General features: G+C 41.8%; 2 protein-coding genes across 4 annotated transcripts in view; one reads left to right on the forward strand and one right to left on the reverse strand.

Annotated features, from left to right (window-relative positions):
* On the forward strand, positions 1 to 3,561 carry LOC108014823 (116 kDa U5 small nuclear ribonucleoprotein component). The gene is made up of 7 exons (XM_017081021.4): positions 1 to 131; positions 258 to 379; positions 439 to 1,107; positions 1,166 to 1,257; positions 1,313 to 1,504; positions 1,568 to 3,070; positions 3,134 to 3,561. Exons 2-7 carry the CDS (start codon positions 266 to 268, stop codon positions 3,489 to 3,491), a joined length of 2,928 nt encoding a protein of 975 aa, XP_016936510.3. The 5' UTR covers positions 1 to 131; positions 258 to 265; the 3' UTR covers positions 3,492 to 3,561.
* betaTub97EF (beta-Tubulin at 97EF) overlaps positions 3,531 to 20,384 on the reverse strand; it is a 25,519-nt gene continuing 8,665 nt past the window's right edge. The window contains exons 2-7 of one of the 3 annotated variants that reach the window (XM_065866530.2): positions 11,746 to 11,980; positions 10,192 to 10,421; positions 6,011 to 6,178; positions 5,364 to 5,628; positions 3,838 to 4,160; positions 3,531 to 3,771 (exon numbers count right to left, since the gene is read on the reverse strand). In XM_065866530.2, the coding sequence (XP_065722602.1) occupies positions 3,676 to 3,771; positions 3,838 to 4,160; positions 5,364 to 5,628; positions 6,011 to 6,178; positions 10,192 to 10,421; positions 11,746 to 11,980 (1,317 nt within the window). In that variant the 3' untranslated portion in view covers positions 3,531 to 3,675. Of the gene's footprint in view, positions 3,772 to 3,837; positions 4,161 to 5,363; positions 5,629 to 6,010; positions 6,179 to 6,281; positions 6,450 to 10,191; positions 10,422 to 11,745; positions 11,981 to 20,384 lie in introns of all 3 variants that reach the window. The other 2 variants (XM_017081035.4, XM_065866531.2) reach the window with 2 other exon arrangements.

Genomic DNA, 20,384 nt, shown 5'->3' on the forward strand with positions numbered 1-20,384 from the left:
TTTTTGAGAAGAAGAAGAACAGCGTGTTTGCAATCCGCGTTTTTGTGTAAAAATTGTAAAATTTAAAAATATTTGCTCTTTTTATTAGATTTCTCAATAGAAATAGTAAACAGAAGGTGTCCTAACCTTTGGTGAGTAGTTTAATATACTAGAAATCAGCGGGAATGATTATTTTTAGCCACCTCGGAAGTTTACAACTTTTTGAGACGCCGCTTGCCAATTTTGAATGAAAATAATAAAAAATATGTATTCTTCAGCATTTAGCATGGATTCCGATTTGTACGATGAGTTTGGCAACTATATTGGCCCCGATCTAGACAGCGATGAGGATGATGACCAGAGTATTTACGGGCAACCCGATGTGCAGGATGATCCAGAGGTTTTTATGGGTGAAAATGTTATAAAATGTATATAAAACCATTTGTTTCCCGCTAAAAGGACGCCATGGACGAGGATGAGGTGGAGCCGCAGGAGGACGAGGATAAAGAAGTGACCGCCGTGGTTTTGCACGAGGACAAACGCTATTATCCCTCGGCCGTTGAGGTCTACGGGCCGGATGTGGAGACCATTGTCCAGGAGGAGGACGCCCAGCCGCTGGACAAGCCGCTCATCGAGCCGGTGAAGAAGCTCAAGTTCCAGATCAAGGAGCAGGACATGCAGGAGACCACCTACGACATGGAGTTCATGGCCGATTTGATGGACACACCACCTCTGATCCGCAACGTGGCGTTAGTTGGCCACCTGCACCACGGCAAGACAACCTTTGTCGACTGCCTCATCCGGCAAACGCATCCTCAGTTCGAGACCATGGAGGAGCGTCAGTTGCGCTACACGGACACTCTGTTCACGGAACAGGAGCGCGGTTGCAGCATCAAGGCCACGCCGGTGACTCTTGTCCTGCAGGATGTCAAGCAGAAGAGCTACTTGCTCAATATCTTTGACACCCCGGGACATGTCAACTTCTCGGACGAGGCCACTGCCGCCATGCGAATGTGCGATGGTGTGGTTCTGTTCATCGATGCAGCCGAGGGCGTCATGCTGAACACAGAGCGGCTGCTAAAACACGCGGTGCAGGAGCGCCAGGCCATTACCGTGTGCATAAACAAGGTTGGTGACGGTTTTATTGTCATCTTAGGTCTTTCTAATGTTTTCCTCTGACTCGCAGATTGATCGCCTCATCCTTGAACTGAAGTTACCGCCACAGGACGCCTATTTTAAGCTCAAGCACATTGTGGAGGAGGTCAATGGACTACTGAGGTGCGTTAAACTATAAAATTATACAGAATCTTAATAATTCATTATTTTCTTATAGCACCTATGGCGCCGCTGACGATAATCTGCTGGTTTCGCCCATCCTGGGCAACGTTTGCTTTGCCAGTTCGTTGTATGGCTTTTGTTTTACCCTGAAATCTTTTGCCAAGCTCTATGCGGACACTTATGAGGGAGTGGCGTACCTGGACTTTGCCAAGCGCCTCTGGGGCGACATGTACTTCAACAGCAAAACGTAAGTGGCTGTTACAAGTTTTAATAACGAATTACAACAATTTCATTATCCATCTATAAATAGGCGTAAGTTCTCGAAGAAGCAGCCGCATAATTCGGCACAACGCAGCTTTGTGGAGTTCATTCTGGAGCCCATGTACAAGCTGATCGCCCAGGTGGTTGGTGATGTGGACACCACTTTGTCGGACACCCTGGCAGAGCTGAATGTGCGCGTCTCCAAAGAGGAAATGAAGTCCAACATACGACCTTTGTTGCGACTCGTCTGCAATCGTTTCATGGGCGACTGCAGTGGCTTCGTTGATATGTGCGTGGAGCACATTAAATCTCCTTTAGAAAATGCCAAGCGAAAGGTGGACCATATTTACACGGGACCCAAAGAGGGTGACATCTACCGAGATATGATTTTGTGCAATCAGTATGGCACCCTGATGGTGCACAGCTCCAAAATGTATCCCAACGACGACTGTACCTTCTTCCAAGTTCTGGCGAGGATTGTCTCTGGTACCCTGCATGCTGGTCAGGAGGTGCGGGTCCTAGGAGAGAACTACACGCTGCAGGACGAGGAGGATTCCCGTATACTGCAAGTGGGCCGTCTGTGGGTATTTGAGTCTCGCTATAAAGTGGAGCTTAATCGAGTTCCCGCCGGAAATTGGGTGCTAATCGAAGGCATTGATCAGTGCATCGTTAAAACCTCAACGATTGTGGACATAAATGTCCCTGAGGACCTCTATATATTCCGGCCACTGAAGTTTAATACTCAGAGCATTATCAAGATAGCTGTGGAGCCTGTAAATCCCTCTGAGCTTCCCAAGATGTTGGATGGGCTTCGCAAAGTGAACAAATCATATCCACTGCTTTCGACTCGAGTCGAAGAATCGGGTGAGCATGTTATCCTAGGCACTGGCGAGCTGTACTTGGATTGTGTGATGCACGACCTGAGGAAAATGTACTCTGAGATTGACATAAAAGTGGCGGATCCTGTGGTGGCTTTCTGCGAAACTGTTGTGGAAACCAGTTCGCTAAAATGTTTTGCTGAAACGCCGAATAAGAAGAACAAAATAACCATGATCTCTGAGCCACTGGAAAAGGGTCTGGCCGAGGACATTGAGAACGGAACTGTCTGCATAAATTGGAACAAAAAACGAATTGGGGAGTTCTTCCAGGTCAACTACGATTGGGATCTGCTGGCGGCGCGTTCCATTTGGGCCTTTGGTCCCGACTCAACGGGTCCGAATATCCTCGTGGACGACACCCTGCCTTCGGAAGTGGACAAGAACCTGTTGACAGCGGTGAAGGATTCGATTGTTCAGGGCTTCCAGTGGGGTACGCGGGAAGGGCCGCTTTGCGAGGAGCCCATTCGGAACGTAAAGTTTAAGATTCTCGATGGAGTTATCGCGAACGAGGCGTTGCATCGGGGCGGTGGACAGATCATTCCAACAGCACGTCGAGTGGCCTACTCTGCATTTCTGATGGCCACGCCGCGACTGATGGAACCGTATCTGTTTGTGGAGGTACAGGCGCCTGCGGATTGTGTGTCTGCTGTCTACACTGTGCTGGCCAGGCGCAGGTGAGTTTTACTGTCCGTTTTCCCTGAAGAGTCTGTTTACTAATTGTACTAACATTTCCACAGAGGACATGTAACGCAGGATGCTCCGGTATCGGGATCCCCTATCTACACTATCAAAGCCTTTATACCCGCCATTGATTCATTTGGATTTGAGACGGATCTCCGCACGCACACCCAAGGTCAGGCCTTTTGTCTTTCGGTGTTCCATCACTGGCAGATAGTGCCTGGCGATCCGCTGGACAAGAGCATCATTATCCGGCCCCTGGAGCCGCAGCAGGCATCCCACTTGGCGCGAGAGTTTATGATCAAGACGCGCCGCAGGAAGGGTCTCTCCGAGGATGTGTCCATCAACAAATTCTTCGACGATCCCATGTTGCTGGAATTGGCTCGCCAGGATGTGCTGGTCAACTACCCCCTGTAGGCTCAAAAATCCAAGTAAAACCAATAAAACTTTTAGACATACTTTCGGGATTTAAATTTCGAACTTTAAAGGAAGTCTTTTTTTTTACTATATTTACTAAATATTTATTTGAAGCCTTTTGGGGCCAAATAATTTACAAAATAGTATACAGAAAACAGCTACACTTGTGTTAGTTTCTAGGTCCTTACTCGGCATTGCCGTTCTGCAGGACCTCCGACTCATAACCTTCTTGCTCACCCTGCTCGTCGTCGAACTCGACTTCGTCGTCGGCAGTAGCCTCCTAAAAAATTGAAAAATAATTAAATTAAGATTGGTTAATTTTAAAATAAGCATAATGGACACGCACCTGATACTGCTGGTACTCGGATATCAGATCGTTCATGTTGCTCTCGGCCTCGGTGAACTCCATCTCGTCCATGCCCTCGCCGGTGTACCAATGCAGGAAGGCCTTGCGCCGGAACATGGCGGTGAACTGCTCGGAGATGCGCTTGAAGATCTCCTGGATGGCCGTCGAATTGCCAATGAAGGTGGCGGACATCTTGAGGCCTCTGGGCGGGATATCGCAGACGGCCACCTTGACGTTGTTCGGAATCCACTCGACGAAGTAGCTGCTGTTCTTGCTCTGCACATTCAGCATCTGCGTGTCCACCTCCTTCATGGACATGGGTCCTGTTAATTATTGAGTAGGAACGTTATAAAAAAGTGCCGGAAACTTCCTGTGAGCATTTACATCAAAAGCTAAGTTCGCTTTGATGCGTCGGCGGAATCCCCAAATCCCTGAATATGAAATACTAAACACGGCTTCTAAGTCCTGGCCCGTGCACCTTGCCACCTGGGCTGGGATCTCTCGGAGATGGGAATGGCAACGGGAAACGGGAAACAGAAACAGTCCCAGGAGGTAACTAAAAAAGTTGTTTAAATTCCTCCTCGCTGGCATTTTTTCCCGCACATTTTTGTGATTAATTATTTTGTAAGTATTTCTGGCAGTCAGTCGGAGACGAAAACGAATCCGGAGATGGAGATGGGTGGAGGAGTGCAGGCCAAGTCACGTTCGGCATGATTAGTTAAGCCGGGGGGCCGTGTCAGGCGGCGGTCGCAATTCCCCAATGGATCTTGAAAGTAAATTTCTAATTACGCGCGTTTTGCGAGTCATCAGTCAAAAGCAAGGGCAAATGCGGCGCACACAAGGAATAGCAAATGAAATATTATGCGGCATACTTTTGGGCGCCGCATCGCAGTTTATTAATTTAAAAATTAGCGCGAAAAAATGCCAGCAACCATTTCTAGCAGGGTTGGGATGGCTAACAAATTTGCGCTACGTGCGCGTTGACGGATTGCAGCCTTTTTAGCCGCCAGCCAGCGGGCATTAATCATTTTTAGTGGCGCCCATAAGTAGTAGGCCCAGTGCTCGACTTTGGCTAATAAAATCGTCGCCAAAGCCAAGCCCCAGGAGGCCAAGGTGTTAGCCAGGGGCGGATAGGGTAAATGTTTTTAAGGGGTGTCTAAATGTGGGCTTTCTGAAGGTTTTTTAAATAAGCAATGCCTACATTTATTTACCTTAGCAGAAGGGTTTATAAAAATAAAAACATACTATTGTCAAAATCCACCCCCTTTGTTCCGCCCCTGGTTTAGCAGTACGTGCCTGTGGCTCCGGAAAATCGGCGGACAGGTGTGCCACCGGTTGCCCATGACAAAGTGACAAAGTTGGGCCGGATAAGCCGGTGCGGGGGCTCCTGAATAAATGAGCAGATAGATGAATGAATTCCCTGTGTTTTTTGGCTACGCGTGGAAGTGTTTAGGGCTGGTTGTTAAAACACTATTATTCTTTTTCCACCCCCAGGGCTTTCATTTGACTCGGGGTCCCGAACTCACCCCGGAAGATGCAGGCCACCGTGAGGTAGCGTCCGTGCCGGGGATCGCAGGCGGTCATCATGTTCTTGGCGTCGAACATTTGCTGGGTCAGTTCCGCCACCGTGAGGGCGCGGTATTGCTGGGATCCCTTGGCGGTCAGAGGAGCGAATCCGGGCATGAAGAAGTGGAGACGCGGGAAGGGCACCATGTTCACCGCCAGCTTGCGAAGATCAGCGTTCAGCTGGCCAGGGAAACGCAGGCAGGTGGTCACTCCGGACATTGTGACCTGGTTGGGAGAGGTAACATCACATTATACTTAAGAAAAATATAAAGGGTGTGGTTATAAGTAAGATAGGAACTCGCCCTTAATTTGGAATAAACAATCGTTAAAATGTTTGCTTAAAAAAATAAAATTAATTGTCATAAAAAGAGCTGGACTCTATTCAAAGTGGTTCTAAAATTAGTGTACAATTTTTAAATTTATCTTATATATTAAGAAAAGAGTTTTTGTTATATTTACATTCTAGAACATTAATGGCGAGTTCCCAATTATCGAGTTAAGGCTTAAGTGTTTTAGATAAGGTGGGTTAGGTTTTCCTGAAATGTATACTGATGTTCTCTCTTGGACTTCGTCATCTTCGCCTTGGGTCAAATTTTTGGATACTTACGGACACCAGGTGGTTGAGATCCTCGTAGGTGGGGGAGCAGAGGCGCAGGCTCTGATAGCAGATGTCATACAAAGCCTCGTTGTCGATGCAGAACGTCTCATCGGTGTCCACAATAAGTTGGTGCAGCGACAACGTGGCGTTATATGGCTCCACCACCACCTCGGACACCTTCGCCCGGATAAATTCCAATTCGATGAGGAGGATGATGAGGAGGAGGAGGGAATGGGACAAACAGAGGATGCATTAGATGGATTGACTAGGGGGTACTCACGGAAACCAGATGGTTAAGATCGCCGTAGGTGGGCGACGATAGCTTCAGCGTGCGGAAGCAGATGTCGTAGAGAGCCTCGTTGTCAATGCAGAAGGTCTCGTCGGTGTTCTCCACCAGCTGGTGGATGGACAGCGTGGCGTTGTACGGTTCCACGACGGTATCGGAAACCTGGACGCACAAGATGGGAGTAGCAGCGCAACATGCAGGAGGAGGAGCAGACACAAGTTCGTTAATTAGCATTGCTATCAGCTATTAGCGGATGGCTTACAGAGGAGCCAGGTTTTAATATGATGGTTAAATGAAATTGTTAAATGAATGAGTAAGGCATTGCGAAAGCTTTCAAACTTCAAAGGCTGCTCAGAAAATGAACAAAGTGTTCTACAATTGACCCTTCCTTTTCTCTTTTACTAACATTTCAATTGGTGTGATTTCATCCTTAGAAAAATGTAGAAACTATGATGTATAAGAAACTATCTAATGTCTCTTTAAATCATTATAATCACCATTTGTCTCTTGCGTTAAAGTTCTGTATTCTTTTGTGAATTGTAATTTAAGAAAAAACTGTTTACTACTAATGTAATATGAATGTTTTTAGTTAAATCCCACACTTTTAAAACCAACTGCTTTTAAAGACTTTCATTTAATACCTCGTTTCAATCCAACCTGAAGCCTTTTCCTCTGCCGTTCATATTTGTTCTAGGCCATAATCAACGATTGGCCGCACTCTCCATCTAATTCCCACTTCTTTTGGCCCAATCGCATGGCCGGCTGTTGAAGCATGGACATGAAAAATGCATTCTGCCAACAGGATGCAATTCGAATGCAGTGCTAACTGAATAGCAGACCCTATTAATACAGCCAGTTGTTTGTGGCTGCAACCTGCAGTTGCTAATGCCATTTTGAGCCTGGAGCGGCACTCAGGCCGAGAGTTGTTGCATAAATGCAGTTGCATGTTGCACAAACATCTGGGTGCCAAGCAATACCAGCTATACCTATACCTATACCCCATTCACATTCGCATTCATACATGCCTGGTGTGTGTTTCGAATGCTGCAAATTGAAAATTATGTATAATCTTTGGCTTGCCCTCTATATTTGCGCAGCCAAGATGCATTGCTCGTCGGTTGTTGAGTGTTTTTGGGGTAGAGGATGGTTTCATTGGCGGTACGAGGACTGTTGGGCTTGCGACAAACTTCACTCCAGCTCCGGTTTGCCGTATGCGAAGTGTGTGCACATAAATTGTGGCAATTATTTAATGGCCACAGCCCTAGAGCGATAACGTGCTCTACCACGCACACACTTTAAGTCCCTTGCACGAGGGAAAATTTTCAAAAATATGTATTGCCCTTATTAAATTTCTTAGGTAGGGGCAAAAAATCGATGTTATTTCATAATCAAAATGTGTATGTATAAAGATTTTCTTAAAAAAGTTAGTAAACTTTTTAAAAATGAAGAGCAAAGAACGGAAATTGCAATTTTTAATTTAAAAATGTGTTGAAAAGTGTGCAACAACTAATTTTACGTTTGATTCCTACCAGAAGGCAATGTTCTTTTCCGCTGCATACTCTTAGATACCTTTTTTAAGTGATTTCAAAGCCCTAAGAATTTCTGTGCCAACGCTAATATTTTTTTTATGTTCTTAATAACAAATCTTCCTTTTTTTCTGTGTACACCCCCACACGCAATGCACACAAACACACCTTTGTCTGTTTAGGTGGTACATGCAGTTAATACTAATGAGTTATGCTCGAGCATATGCATTTTGCATTTTGTATTTGGTATTTGTTGCCAGCCTCTCACTATTTGCACATCGCCAGGACACAATATTTTTCTGCCCCGGTGTTTGTGTGTGATTCTGAATCTGGAGGATTTACGAGCATGCATTTTGATATCACTGCTTTGTCCGAAAAAGGCAGGTGCAAATCTGAGATGCTCCATGACAACCGTCCGGCATCCTTCAGTTTCAGTGCGTGAATCGATGCGACGGCCGTTAATTAATGAACGTATTTAAATACTTTAATCAAAGGCTAAAATATTGAACCATTTAAACAACGAAGATACGTTTTTTGCGCTATGACATTCGCCTGATTATTCTGCGTGAATGCGCTGCATTTGCATAAATGACGCTTATCAAAGCGACAAAGGCTTTACATTGCCCCGATGAGATGGGTATGAAAATCTATTAAATTATATATGTATACATATGCGCACATATTAAAACCGCTATAACGTGACAGGCATGTGTCAGGCCAGGCCGCAATAAAATGACCGCCGAAGCCAAAACATTGCGGTAAGCCAAGCAAACCCAGCACGGCGCATAAATAACAGCCAGTCGAAAAGGGGGCTTTACCGGGATCGGGGGGATATACTCTCATATATTCCGGCATTTAAAGTTAAACCCCATTCAGAGGTCGGAGGATTGGGGGGATCGGACTGGTTCAATAGTTGACCATTGGCGTGACGGTAATAAATTCAACGCCGTACGAGTGTGTGCCCTCTGGGCCTCACTAAAAATTCCATAAAATTTATTGTGTACTCAGATATGCCAATAAGAACATTGTCAAATGTTAATTTCACGCCTCATGGACTTTGCCTCTTCTCCGGAGTCTTAAAACTTACAATTGCCAAGGATGTAATCTCAAATTATAAATCCTAATCGATTTGAGTGTATTGTGCGTTAGTTCAACAAATTGGGGAAATTTAAGCTGCTACTTGCACCTGAATTTTAAATTTCTTACAGTTCATTGGGTAAAATATATATAGGTATATAGGTATCTCTCAAGCATTATTCGGAGTTTTTTCCTAACACCACGGTATTTTACTTACATATTTTGTATTTAAAATATTAAACAACAAAGAGGAATATTCAAAATAATTTAAATGAAAAACCCCACCGTTATTTACAATTTACCTAATTTAGCCCTTTTATATTTGGTTAATTAAATGTAAATGAACTAAATTTCTTGTAATATTTGTTTTTTAACCAAAATATTTTGTTAAATTCTCTTTTTTCGTAAAATGCAGAAACTATGCAAAATGTTGTAATTGTTTGTCTGGCCAGGACACCTCCTGCCAATGACAATTAATTCTGCACTGAATAAATTTAATTAAACGTCAAAATGTAATTAAATGCGAATAATGCAAATGAAGGCGTATCACGTGCCGCTCGCACACACACTCTTCATATCTATTAATATTTCTACATCTATAATACATTTCTGAATGCACGTGTAAATATATGCAACTGGGTTAATTAAGCGGCAATTGAGGTGTGTCAAAAAAGGCTGCGGGCCGATCTACCTTCTATATATAAATATATACATATACGTTTATGAAAAAATACAGACACCGAGGAGGTCAATCTTGCGATTTGGAGCCACTAAATTGCATTAAAATTGCATTGCCAATTAGGCTTTGGCCGCTGGTCGTTGGCGGTGCAGCTAATATCGCCTGCAAATTAATTAGAATTATTCGGACAAAGCTGGCCCGGCCGGCGCACAAAGCCGCCAATTGAATTTAGCGTATGAATTGCATAAATAAAACAACATTTGTGGCATACTTTTGGCGCACGAAAAATAAACGGGAGCGCCTCTCTGCGGCTTTCGCCTGTTAATTTGGCCAAAACGCGTGCAGGTGTAAAGCGCTTTTGGGTCGGCTTAGGACCGTCACCATGGCCTGTTCGGTGTCCTCCTAAAAAGGAGGTGGTGGTGGTGGTGACTCACAGTCGATGTCAACCACCGTTCAGCAGAGGACACACACACAGGTCCTGATTTCCTGTCCACCCATTGTGCGTGGCAGTAAGCTGATTTGTGCTAAGCGGATTGCATTCGTCATGACCACAATGATAATGATCTGCATTGGCTGGTCGGGCAGGTTGAAAAGGTGGACAAGGACAGGCTCTTTCTCTTACCTTGGGTGAGGGCACCACGGAGAAGGAGTTCATGATGCGATCGGGGTACTCCTCGCGAATCTTCGAGATGAGCAGGGTGCCCAGGCCGGAGCCAGTGCCTCCGCCCAGCGAGTGGGCCAGCTGGAATCCCTGCAGGCAGTCACAGCCCTCAGACTCCTTGCGCAGGACCTCCAGCACGGAGTCGATCAGCTCGGCGCCCTCTGTGTAGTGGCCCTTGGCCCAGTTGTTGCCTGCGAAAGTAGAAATAAATGTTATGAATGCCACTAAAACTTTTAAGTAATTAATTCCGTTTATTTTAAATATACATAAATTTGTTTGGTTTCTATGTCTAATAGGCAGTTTATTCAAATTCAAATGAGCTAACATAAAGCACTAACACAATACAGTCTATAAATGATATAAAAACTTGATCAATTTTATGAGTTTGTATTCTGGTTTCTTAAAAGCCAACCGAATTTATTGAGTAATTAATTATTAACGAATTGAGTAATCAATTAAAGTTATCCATTGTTTTTAAATTATGGCATTTAACAGTTGTTTTCCCTGTTTGAAGCTAATCAATGTTCTGGGCGATTGTGGGCCATTACAGCAGCCGCAGAGGCAACAGCAACATCAACATCAACAGCGGCTGACATGTACAAAATTAATTTTCGTCGTCATCCGCAGGCCATTTTATAATTGCAATCATCATCACCATCAGCCTCATGGCCAGCTGATGCCGAAGTGGGGAGGTTCGGGAGGTCCTGACACCATGGATATATCGCACCGGCGGCTGTTAGCTGATAAGCTGGCCTGTGATAACAATACCGACCACGGTGCTGGCTGGCCATCTCCTCAATTGGCTGGCACTTATCAAAGCAAGGATAAGGCCGCCCTTTGTGCCTCCTGTTGTCACGGATGTTGCTGCTGCTCCGGTTGCCCCTGTTTTCGTTGTTGCCACAAGGCCGCTCAGCTGCAATAACTGCTCGCCGTGGCAAAGCACAATTCCCATCGATGCATCGATGGTCTAGAGTCCAGATCTTTGGTCGAAACAAAAGCATCCCAAAAGGCAGCAGGAAAACAAAGGCCACGTCCAGGCACACGAACACGACATTCAGCCATTAACGAGTGCAACGGAAATGCATTAGGAGAATGCCAAAAAAAGAATGGGTAATAAAAAGATATACGCCTTTTCGATTTGAAAAATTTTCAAAACAAAAATAATCATGGTTTGTTATTCTTTTAGACATTTTGGTCAATTAAAATTTAAAAAATTTCTTAATACTAATATTGATATGTACATTATTATAAAGAAATCGAAATAATATCCTAAATTATTTTTTTAGATAACGATTTTAAGTTTTAAATATATTCAGTTATATTTTTAAAGGAAGTTTTCTATACTCGTATTGATATGAAAATGCTAATAAAATGAAAGTTATGATAGAAATATATTTCTATTATCAAAAAATTCAATAAAATATTCAAAGTAGATAATTCTGACATGCCACAGATAAGAGACTGTCAAATCAGCTACTATCTGTACCTATCAGATAAATGCAAATATAAACTCACCGGCTCCCGATTGTCCGTAGACGAAGTTGTCTGGCCGGAAAAGCTGGCCCATTGGCGATTGGCGAACAGAGTCCATGGTACCAGGCTCCAGGTCGATTAGGACCGCCCGCGGCACGTACTTGCCGCTGCTGGCCTCGTTGTAGTATACATCGATCCGCTCGCGTTGCAGAGGGGACTCGCCGTGGTAATAGCCATTGGGATCGATGCCGTGCTCATCGGAGATGATTTCCCAGAACTGCAAGTGTAGGAGAACGGAAAGCGAAGCGCTACTTTAATGCCGTTTCAATAATGATTTAAGTGCATAATGGAGGCCGGCTGATGTATGCAAATATGCGGCGGTCGCAATGAGCGCATTTGCATATGTATCCCCGCCGTTCGCCGTTTCACATGACGTATGCGTGATATTTCATGACAGTGCGCCCGCTTGTATGCAATGAAATTTCGCGAGGCTCTCGCCTCCGTTTTCTTTTTCAGAAATATTATTTTACAATCAATGTGTGGGTGTGCTTGTGACTGTGCGTGTGCGCGTATATGTGTTTGTGTTGCATTGCTTTGGCAATCAATGCATATAAATATGAGTGTCCTTTTTACATGGCTCTTGGTTTTATTGCCGCCGCCAACGGAGTCCTCGTATCTGTCGTCGATTTATGCGCGTGCATATGCTGCATGACCCTGCCACGCCCCCCTGCCGCTGCCAGTGCCCCCTCCCACACACACACACATACACACCCCCAGCGAGCACTTTACATGCCGCACTATAGGCTGGCTGAACACTTTTTGTGGCCAAAATTAATAACTTCAAGCAAAACCAAATATTTGAGTTCGGTTCTTATATTTGGGCTTATAATTAGCAAACTAACAGAAAAAGGCGTGGCAACGCCCCATTTAGGAGAAATTCTAGTTGTATCATAAAAAATAATATAAAAATATATAAGAAAATACTTACCCTAAAAACAAAACATAATTTAGAGGTGTATATTTTTGATTTGGATTTATATCGATGTAATGAACATATATATAGAAAAAAGGTGTGGCGCCGCCCATTTTTCACATGTTAAATCGAAAACAATTCTGAGTTGTCTAACCTGAGGTTGTGACCTAAAAAGGTAAATTGCGACGAAAGTGCGCAAAAGTGCACTTTAGGATAGCATTCATATGAACAAGAACTGAACTACCGACAACACAGTGTAAATATTAAGGTGAAACTAGGTGAAACTGACTTTATATCTCTATTTAAAGTTAGTTTTTATTGTAAATTTGTACACGTAAAGCGACTATAAAAAACACTCAATTACAGGGACAACACAAACAAATCCAACTTGTGACGACCACAAACATAAAGTACAAACCGCTATCTTCCGATGCCATCATAACTTGTTTGGTAAAAACTTAGTTTGGTGCCTTATTTTTATAATTTTAAACCGACTCTTTTTTTCACAAAGTAGCTTTCGTGCGCCCGTGACACCGAACAGCTGTTTTAACAGCCGATATTTTAACAGATCGTGACTCTGTTAAAATTTCTGTTACGTAACATTGAAGTTTGAAGTTTTCCCAACACTTTGTCTTCATTAGATTTTAATATTAACGACTTTCGAAAAATGGATTTTTGGCCACAAAAAGTGGTCAGCCAGCCTATAGTGTGCCGTGAGCAATTTCTGTTGCATACTTCCATGGGCGCGCAATTTTTTCCTGCCGTGTTATTTTTTTGTTGTTGTGTAACGAGCGGGAATAATTGAATCCTTTTAGGTATTTTCATACACATATACCTGCGCACAAATATATGTGTATATATGTATGTGTGTGCCCCTCTCGATAGCGTTTCTCGATTTTATTTACACAAGAATTTCTCCAGCTCGTTTCGTGTTTGTTTTGTTTTTGGTTTGGCTCTTTATTTTTTATTGCACAATACGCTTGGCAAAACATTTCACGTTTGCTGCGCATATGAATTTCAAATTTTTAAAAATGTTTCAATCGCCTCCCCCGGCTCCACAACTCGCCAGGTGAGCGAATGCGTGGGTAAATGTGGGGGAAATTGCGGGAAAATGGGAGGAAAATGGGAGGAAAATGGGGGAAAATGCTAATTGTGAGAAAATCGCAATGTGCGCACTCGGCCTGCCACGGCTCCCATTGATCGAAATGATTTTTAATGGACTTAAAGGCAGCGCTGGCAGCCAAGGGCCATGAATTCACTTTTATATGCGAGTATTTTTTACGCATTGGCGGGCATTACCGAAGGTCACCGGCAGATTGATTACTGAATATGAATTTTAATTAGTTGCACATGGCGGCGAAGATGCGACTTTTCCAGTTGGCGGGGCCCTCACAGCGTTTTAAACTCAAGTGACAGTCGAGAAAATGGTACCATCGGTAAAAACACGTTTCACCGAAATGGCCCATCAATTCGGTAGTTTTTATATCTCATCATATCTTATCTGCGACATTTCGAAATGGCATATCCAATTGATATGTATATTTTTTGGCCGGATCAATAAAAGGGAAGAGAGTTTTGGTTTAATTAAACATAACTCTTTTTGTCGATATGTTTTGCATTCCTTGTTTAAAAACCAGTATTTTTGTGAAATTAAAACAAATGCTTAAAAAATGTTATAAGAGTTGAAATACTAAGATTTATGTTACGATCGTCTAGATAAATTGTAACAGAAATTTGATTTAGTAAAAATAATATTAAAAGTTATAGTTTTAATGTTATGACTCTATTCTTTAAAATTACTTACAAAAAATATTAGTGTGGTAATTCATACTGTTTTTTGATAAATGAAAAATTGAGATGAGAGCACGCAGGTATTATTTTTTTCTCTGTCAAGGAAATGTCCTGAATAATGCATGGCACCCGGTGTTTATGTCAAGCGGGGTTGTCAGACATTCCATCGAGCACTTTGAAGCACACTTTTCCCAGGATTCCCGCACACCCACACACGCCTGCATTTGGGCCATAAATAGTTAAGTGGCTTGCGTAAAGCGTTGAAGTCTTCCCAGGCCAGCGAACAAAGGGAAAGGGCTAGGTAAAAGTTCGAAAAATTTGATAACGGTTGATTGCACACACACAAAGAGCCCCGTCGTCCTTTTTTGTACCAGCCCTAGAGAGCGTATGCTATGGTTTTTTATACTTTTTATATATTTTGAAGACACCATGCCAGGCCATGCCATGCTAATCCAAGAGCCGCATAAATGTTTGCGCTGGCAGTGCGATTGTTTGGCAAAAGTTTTACTCCTCCATTGGCTCTTAGACACGCAACAATGATAACAAGTTGCATGGCATGGCCAAAATAGAGACAAGAAAAATCGCTGGCCAGGAAAACTTTAGCACACACAAGGCAAAGGATAAGTTTTTGGACCTCACATGCTGGCTTTTGCATACATAACAAACTGGAAATATGACACTCAATTGTACGCATCGGTGGGCACTTTTGGCTTGACAATAACTTTGATTTGCATGCGCAACTCTTTGTCCTTCCTCCGCCCTAAAAAAGGCCCCCCCAAAAGTCACCCATTTATACACCCGCATGGGAGTTCTAGGTCCTTGTTGTCCTCGGCACTTGTTGCCTGTGGGGAAATTCAAATTCCAGCTTTCTAGGAAGCCAATTGCAGATAAGCGCTTTTCTTTTCTGACTACTCACGCTCCGTTTGCCGGCCGTTGGCATTGAGTGAGCAGCATAATTTATTTACAAAAACTTTTGCCAGTCGATCTGCCCATCATCTTGTTCCTGACAACCCAAAATACAAAAAGAAATAAAAGAGCACCCATGTTTGGCAGTTCTTGAAGTGGGTAAAGTGGTCCGCGACAGGCCAACAGATTCCCATTTGGGGAATCCTCAACCCAAGAGTGACGCCGTGCAAGAAAAAAACAATTACGCTGCCTTCATTTGCTTAAAACTTTCCACTGGCTGCGGTCAAATTGCTTAATTACAAAATTGCGTCCAGAGAGAAAACCTGGCGAAAGGCACTTGGCCACAAAAAAGCACCAATGATCAAATTAAAAGTAAACAAAAGAGCTGCGTGCGTTGACCAAAGCGGCGCCATTTTGCGGCTCCCGCTTTTTGCGGGTCCCAAACTCCTTGGTCTTACTTGAAAGAAATCCAAAATTAAAATTCCCAGAGCGTTTGCACAAAAACCGAAACAAAAGTCAAGTGGAAAAGTCGCGATCCACAGGAAGAATGGAAAAAAACGCGCATAAATTAATTCTGACCAGCTTTTACAGAGAGGAGTAAAAGGTCTTTAAATTGTTGTTCCATAGCCTTTATATCAAGAACCATTTTCTCTTAAAAATGCTGAAGATTATTTTATTTATTTTGAACTGAAAGTTATTAATTAAATGTTTCTCAAGATGTTTTGAAATGAAGTAGAAAAGGAAAAACTAATTTTGTTTACTAAAACGTTTCAATAATAATTCCAATTTTGGTCTATAAAAAAAATTACTTTGATTTTAAAAAATTAAATATATTTTATTTCAGAACCCATGATATTCGTATGTCATCGTCCGCTACATTAGTTATAATTATATTTTTAAGAAATCTTTATAAATAAGCAGTTAAAATCAGATAGTTTGATATAAGCCTCTTTTCTCTGTGTATTGTACCCCAGTTCCATTCTCCTTAACCGTCGGCTATAAAAGGACATTTTAGCTTGCTTTAGACAAGGATGCGCGTGGCGCAAAGCGACGGAAGTGCATGTCGCACCGGAAGTGAACGAATGGTGGGCTGGGGCGGATTGGGGGGCGTGGCTGGGGGTGGCAGATTGCTCGGCAGCTGCGTTTGCATACTAAATTTGATGCCGTAGCTCGCGGCTCACATAAATAATAAACAATTGCAGTAATAAATATTAAATGATGGCCAAGTTTGTCTCAAGGCGCTGAGCTTGACATGCGAAATGATTGCGCCGGATTTCGCTTGCTATTTATTCATATTCATGAAAATGGCACTATCTAATTTGATTATATGCTTAAATTTAGATACTTGCCTTTGGCAAGCATACGTTAATGGTACACATTTTTTCCGGCACAACATTTTAATTAAGTTGTCAGCAGGCCAACAAAAAATTAAAAAAATAATTCATTGATCTAAAATAATAAATGTAAAATTGTTGTCCGATACTGTGCCGTTTTTATTAAAATTCAATTAAAATAAATAATTAAATATCTATATTTTGCATTGTGCCCGCATGAAATGCCAGAAGATAAACAAAAAAACTGCATTTCTAATTAACATTCGTGCGTGAAAATCATTAAAAATCCAACCGCATACGCATTAACCCGTATGCCCTACTCCTCGGGCGATTTCTTTAACCCACCGACGACCACCGCTGAGAGCGGAACAAACTGCAAATGCAATTCAATTTTCGGCCACTGGCATTAAACTAATTATAAAATAATAAACAGGATTTCAGCGCATTTCGATCATTTGCCAATTTACAAATGTGCGACAAATCCTCGCGATTTGCGGGCGAACGCTTAAAATGCAAAGCGTACGGCCAAGTTAATTTATTTTAATTTCGGAAAAATCTATTTGAATATTCGGCGGGCAGGGGATTGCATTTGGCATCCATTAGAGTAATGAGCTTTGGCCGGGGCATGTGTGGATTGGATGCGGGGACATTGGCGGTAAATAACCCTTGCTATAAAACCGAAAATGCCAAAACACTCTGGAAACTTAACGGCCGCCCATCGACGGATGACACTTTGCAGCCTGCGGCCATAAACCATTCAATTCGCAGCGAGAACAAGAACAAAAAGTACAAATCTACCATGTGTATATGGTATATGGTATATCCTCAGCTGGTAACTGGTAGCTGGATCCTGCCAATTGGCAGCTGAGCTCCATCCGTCTCCGACTGCTCAAAAATGCAATTTATGTGTGTGCACAAGGCAAAATAACGAATTGTACCCCAAACTACGCTTAATGCTCCGCCGAATGGAGAAGGAAATATAAGGATGTTTTGTAATAACACTAAAAGGATCTTATCGACAGTTGACAGTTGACTATGTTACACTCGCATGTTGTCTTTATTGGCCGACGTCGTTTAGGGTCGTAAAAAGTTTGCACCAAGAAAAATCAGTGAGTTTCTCAGGAATTTTAGGAAATGGTAGTTTTGATAAAATGTTATAGTTTTTTAAATTACTAAAATATATTAAACAAAGAAATATATTATAATTATAAATTATATAAATATAAATGCATTTAAAATAATAATACATTTATAAGATTACAGTTCAAGCTAATTTTTAGTGTATGAAAATGTTTGATAACAGGAAAATGTGTTAAATGGCCAACTGCAGATAGGATAATATATTTTCCTTAACCAAATATTTTCTTAAGTCAGAGAAATCTTGCCAAATTTCAGAAAACCATTATTTCGAGTGTGGATATAGCCTGCTTTTCGGGGCAGAGTCCTCCGAAACGGAGCGGCATAATTAGACTCACGTAGCCATTGCGAATGAAGCAATTGGCGATGCAGCTGCAATTTATTGCCCGGCATGCCCATACACTCATATAAAGCAGCCTCAATTTGGACGGCACGTGTGAGTTTCGAGGCGAGTTGGGTTCGCCAGAAAAATGCAATTTTTCCCTCTGTAAATTACCCTTTGTACACACGCATGGTGGCTGAATTTGCAATTGCATTTATCGTCAAGTGCATCAATTTAAATGTGGCCACTAATTGTCATTATCAGTGCGTTGCGTTGCATTCGCAGCGCAGTATTTTCCCATTTCTTTTTTGGTTTTTTTTTTTTTTGGGATCTGCACTTCGTTGTTTATGTGGTGTTTTAATTTTTATATTTTTATAATTGCCTCTGGCATTAAAGTGCCAAATTGCTGGGTGAAATTCAAGATACCATGGCTTACTCCATGGTACTAATTTAATGAACGGAGGCGGCAGGTTCAAGGATTGGTCAAAGACTCTTGTCTGGGAAGGATATGCAAATATTTGTTCATTAGTATTGGTCATTCGGCTTTCGGCTTATTGTGTGGTGCCGCCTGTGTGCATGAACACACACACACTCACACAAGGACAACGACGCAGTCTAAGTGCAACATCAAATAGCTTATAATTAAAATTTCCATAACTCATACGCACCGTTGGCGGCGAGAAGCATGGCTGGAATTGAATAAATGCAATGGCTGCTTTGAGCTCAAATAATTGAGTTCCAGTATGGTTTCCAATAACTAATATAAGAAACAGGATGCGTAATTGCTAATAGTTGACTTTTGGTGACTGATTTAATTACTGTTAAATGAATGAAACTAGAGAAGACAAATAAGGTAAGGAGCCAGCTTTTGACCATCTAATAATAAATTGTAAAATATACACAATAATAAACTAAATCAATAATACAATTAATTTAGTTTTAAAATATCTAATGTGTATTTAAATTTAATAATTTTTAATTTGGCACCGAAATGCATTTTTAATATCCATCGATATATTAATAAATATTAGTCTTTGTAAAATTGCTTAGACTAAAAACAGGGAGTAAAGATTTTTTTAAAGTGCTAAATATTGTTTTCTACTAAAAGAATTAATAATATCTTTTTCCATTTCCTATATCTCAGACCTATCCAACTTCTTTAACCTCCCTCTTTGTTGGTAAATAACCAAGCAATTGCTTTCGAGGGTTAACCCCTCTGATGCCATCTATCGTCTTGTGTGATTCAAATGACAATCGTTCCCCCGTTTTTCCTTCCTATAGATATCAAAGTACGATGTTCATATACAACAGATATATACGTTTGACTGTGTGTGTCAACGCACTATAGGCTGGCTGACCACTTTTTGTGGCCAAAAATCCATTTTTCGAAAGTCGTTAATATTAAAATCTAATGAAGACAAAGTGTTGGGAAAACTTCAAACTTCAATGTTACGTAACAGAAATTTTAACAGAGTCACGATCTGTTAAAATATCGGCTGTTAAAACAGCTGTTCGGTGTCACGGGCGCACGAAAGCTACTTTGTGAAAAAAAGAGTCGGTTTAAAATTATAAAAATAAGGCACCAAACTAAGTTTTTACCAAACAAGTTATGATGGCATCGGAAGATAGCGGTTTGTACTTTATGTTTGTGGTCGTCACAAGTTGGATTTGTTTGTGTTGTCCCTGTAATTGAGTGTTTTTTATAGTCGCTTTACGTGTACAAATTTACAATAAAAACTAACTTTAAATAGAGATATAAAGTCAGTTTCACCTAGTTTCACCTTAATATTTACACTGTGTTGTCGGTAGTTCAGTTCTTGTTCATATGAATGCTATCCTAAAGTGCACTTTTGCGCACTTTCGTCGCAATTTACCTTTTTAGGTCACAACCTCAGGTTAGACAACTCAGAATTGTTTTCGATTTAACATGTGAAAAATGGGCGGCGCCACACCTTTTTTCTATATATATGTTCATTACATCGATATAAATCCAAATCAAAAATATACACCTCTAAATTATGTTTTGTTTTTAGGGTAAGTATTTTCTTATATATTTTTATATTATTTTTTATGATACAACTAGAATTTCTCCTAAATGGGGCGTTGCCACGCCTTTTTCTGTTAGTTTGCTAATTATAAGCCCAAATATAAGAACCGAACTCAAATATTTGGTTTTGCTTGAAGTTATTAATTTTGGCCACAAAAAGTGTTCAGCCAG

Source organism: Drosophila suzukii, chromosome 3 (assembly GCF_043229965.1).
Source record: "Drosophila suzukii chromosome 3, CBGP_Dsuzu_IsoJpt1.0, whole genome shotgun sequence".
NCBI lineage: Eukaryota > Metazoa > Arthropoda > Insecta > Diptera > Drosophilidae > Drosophila > Drosophila suzukii.

Coding starts and splice junctions, on each gene's coding strand:
- LOC108014823 (XM_017081021.4), top strand. CDS start 266: ATGGATTCCGATTTGTACGATGAGTTTGGCAACTATATTGGCCCCGAT. Junction 380..438: donor ATGTGCAGGATGATCCAGAG/GTTTTTATGGGT, acceptor TCCCGCTAAAAG/GACGCCATGGACGAGGATGA. Junction 1,108..1,165: donor TTACCGTGTGCATAAACAAG/GTTGGTGACGGT, acceptor TCTGACTCGCAG/ATTGATCGCCTCATCCTTGA.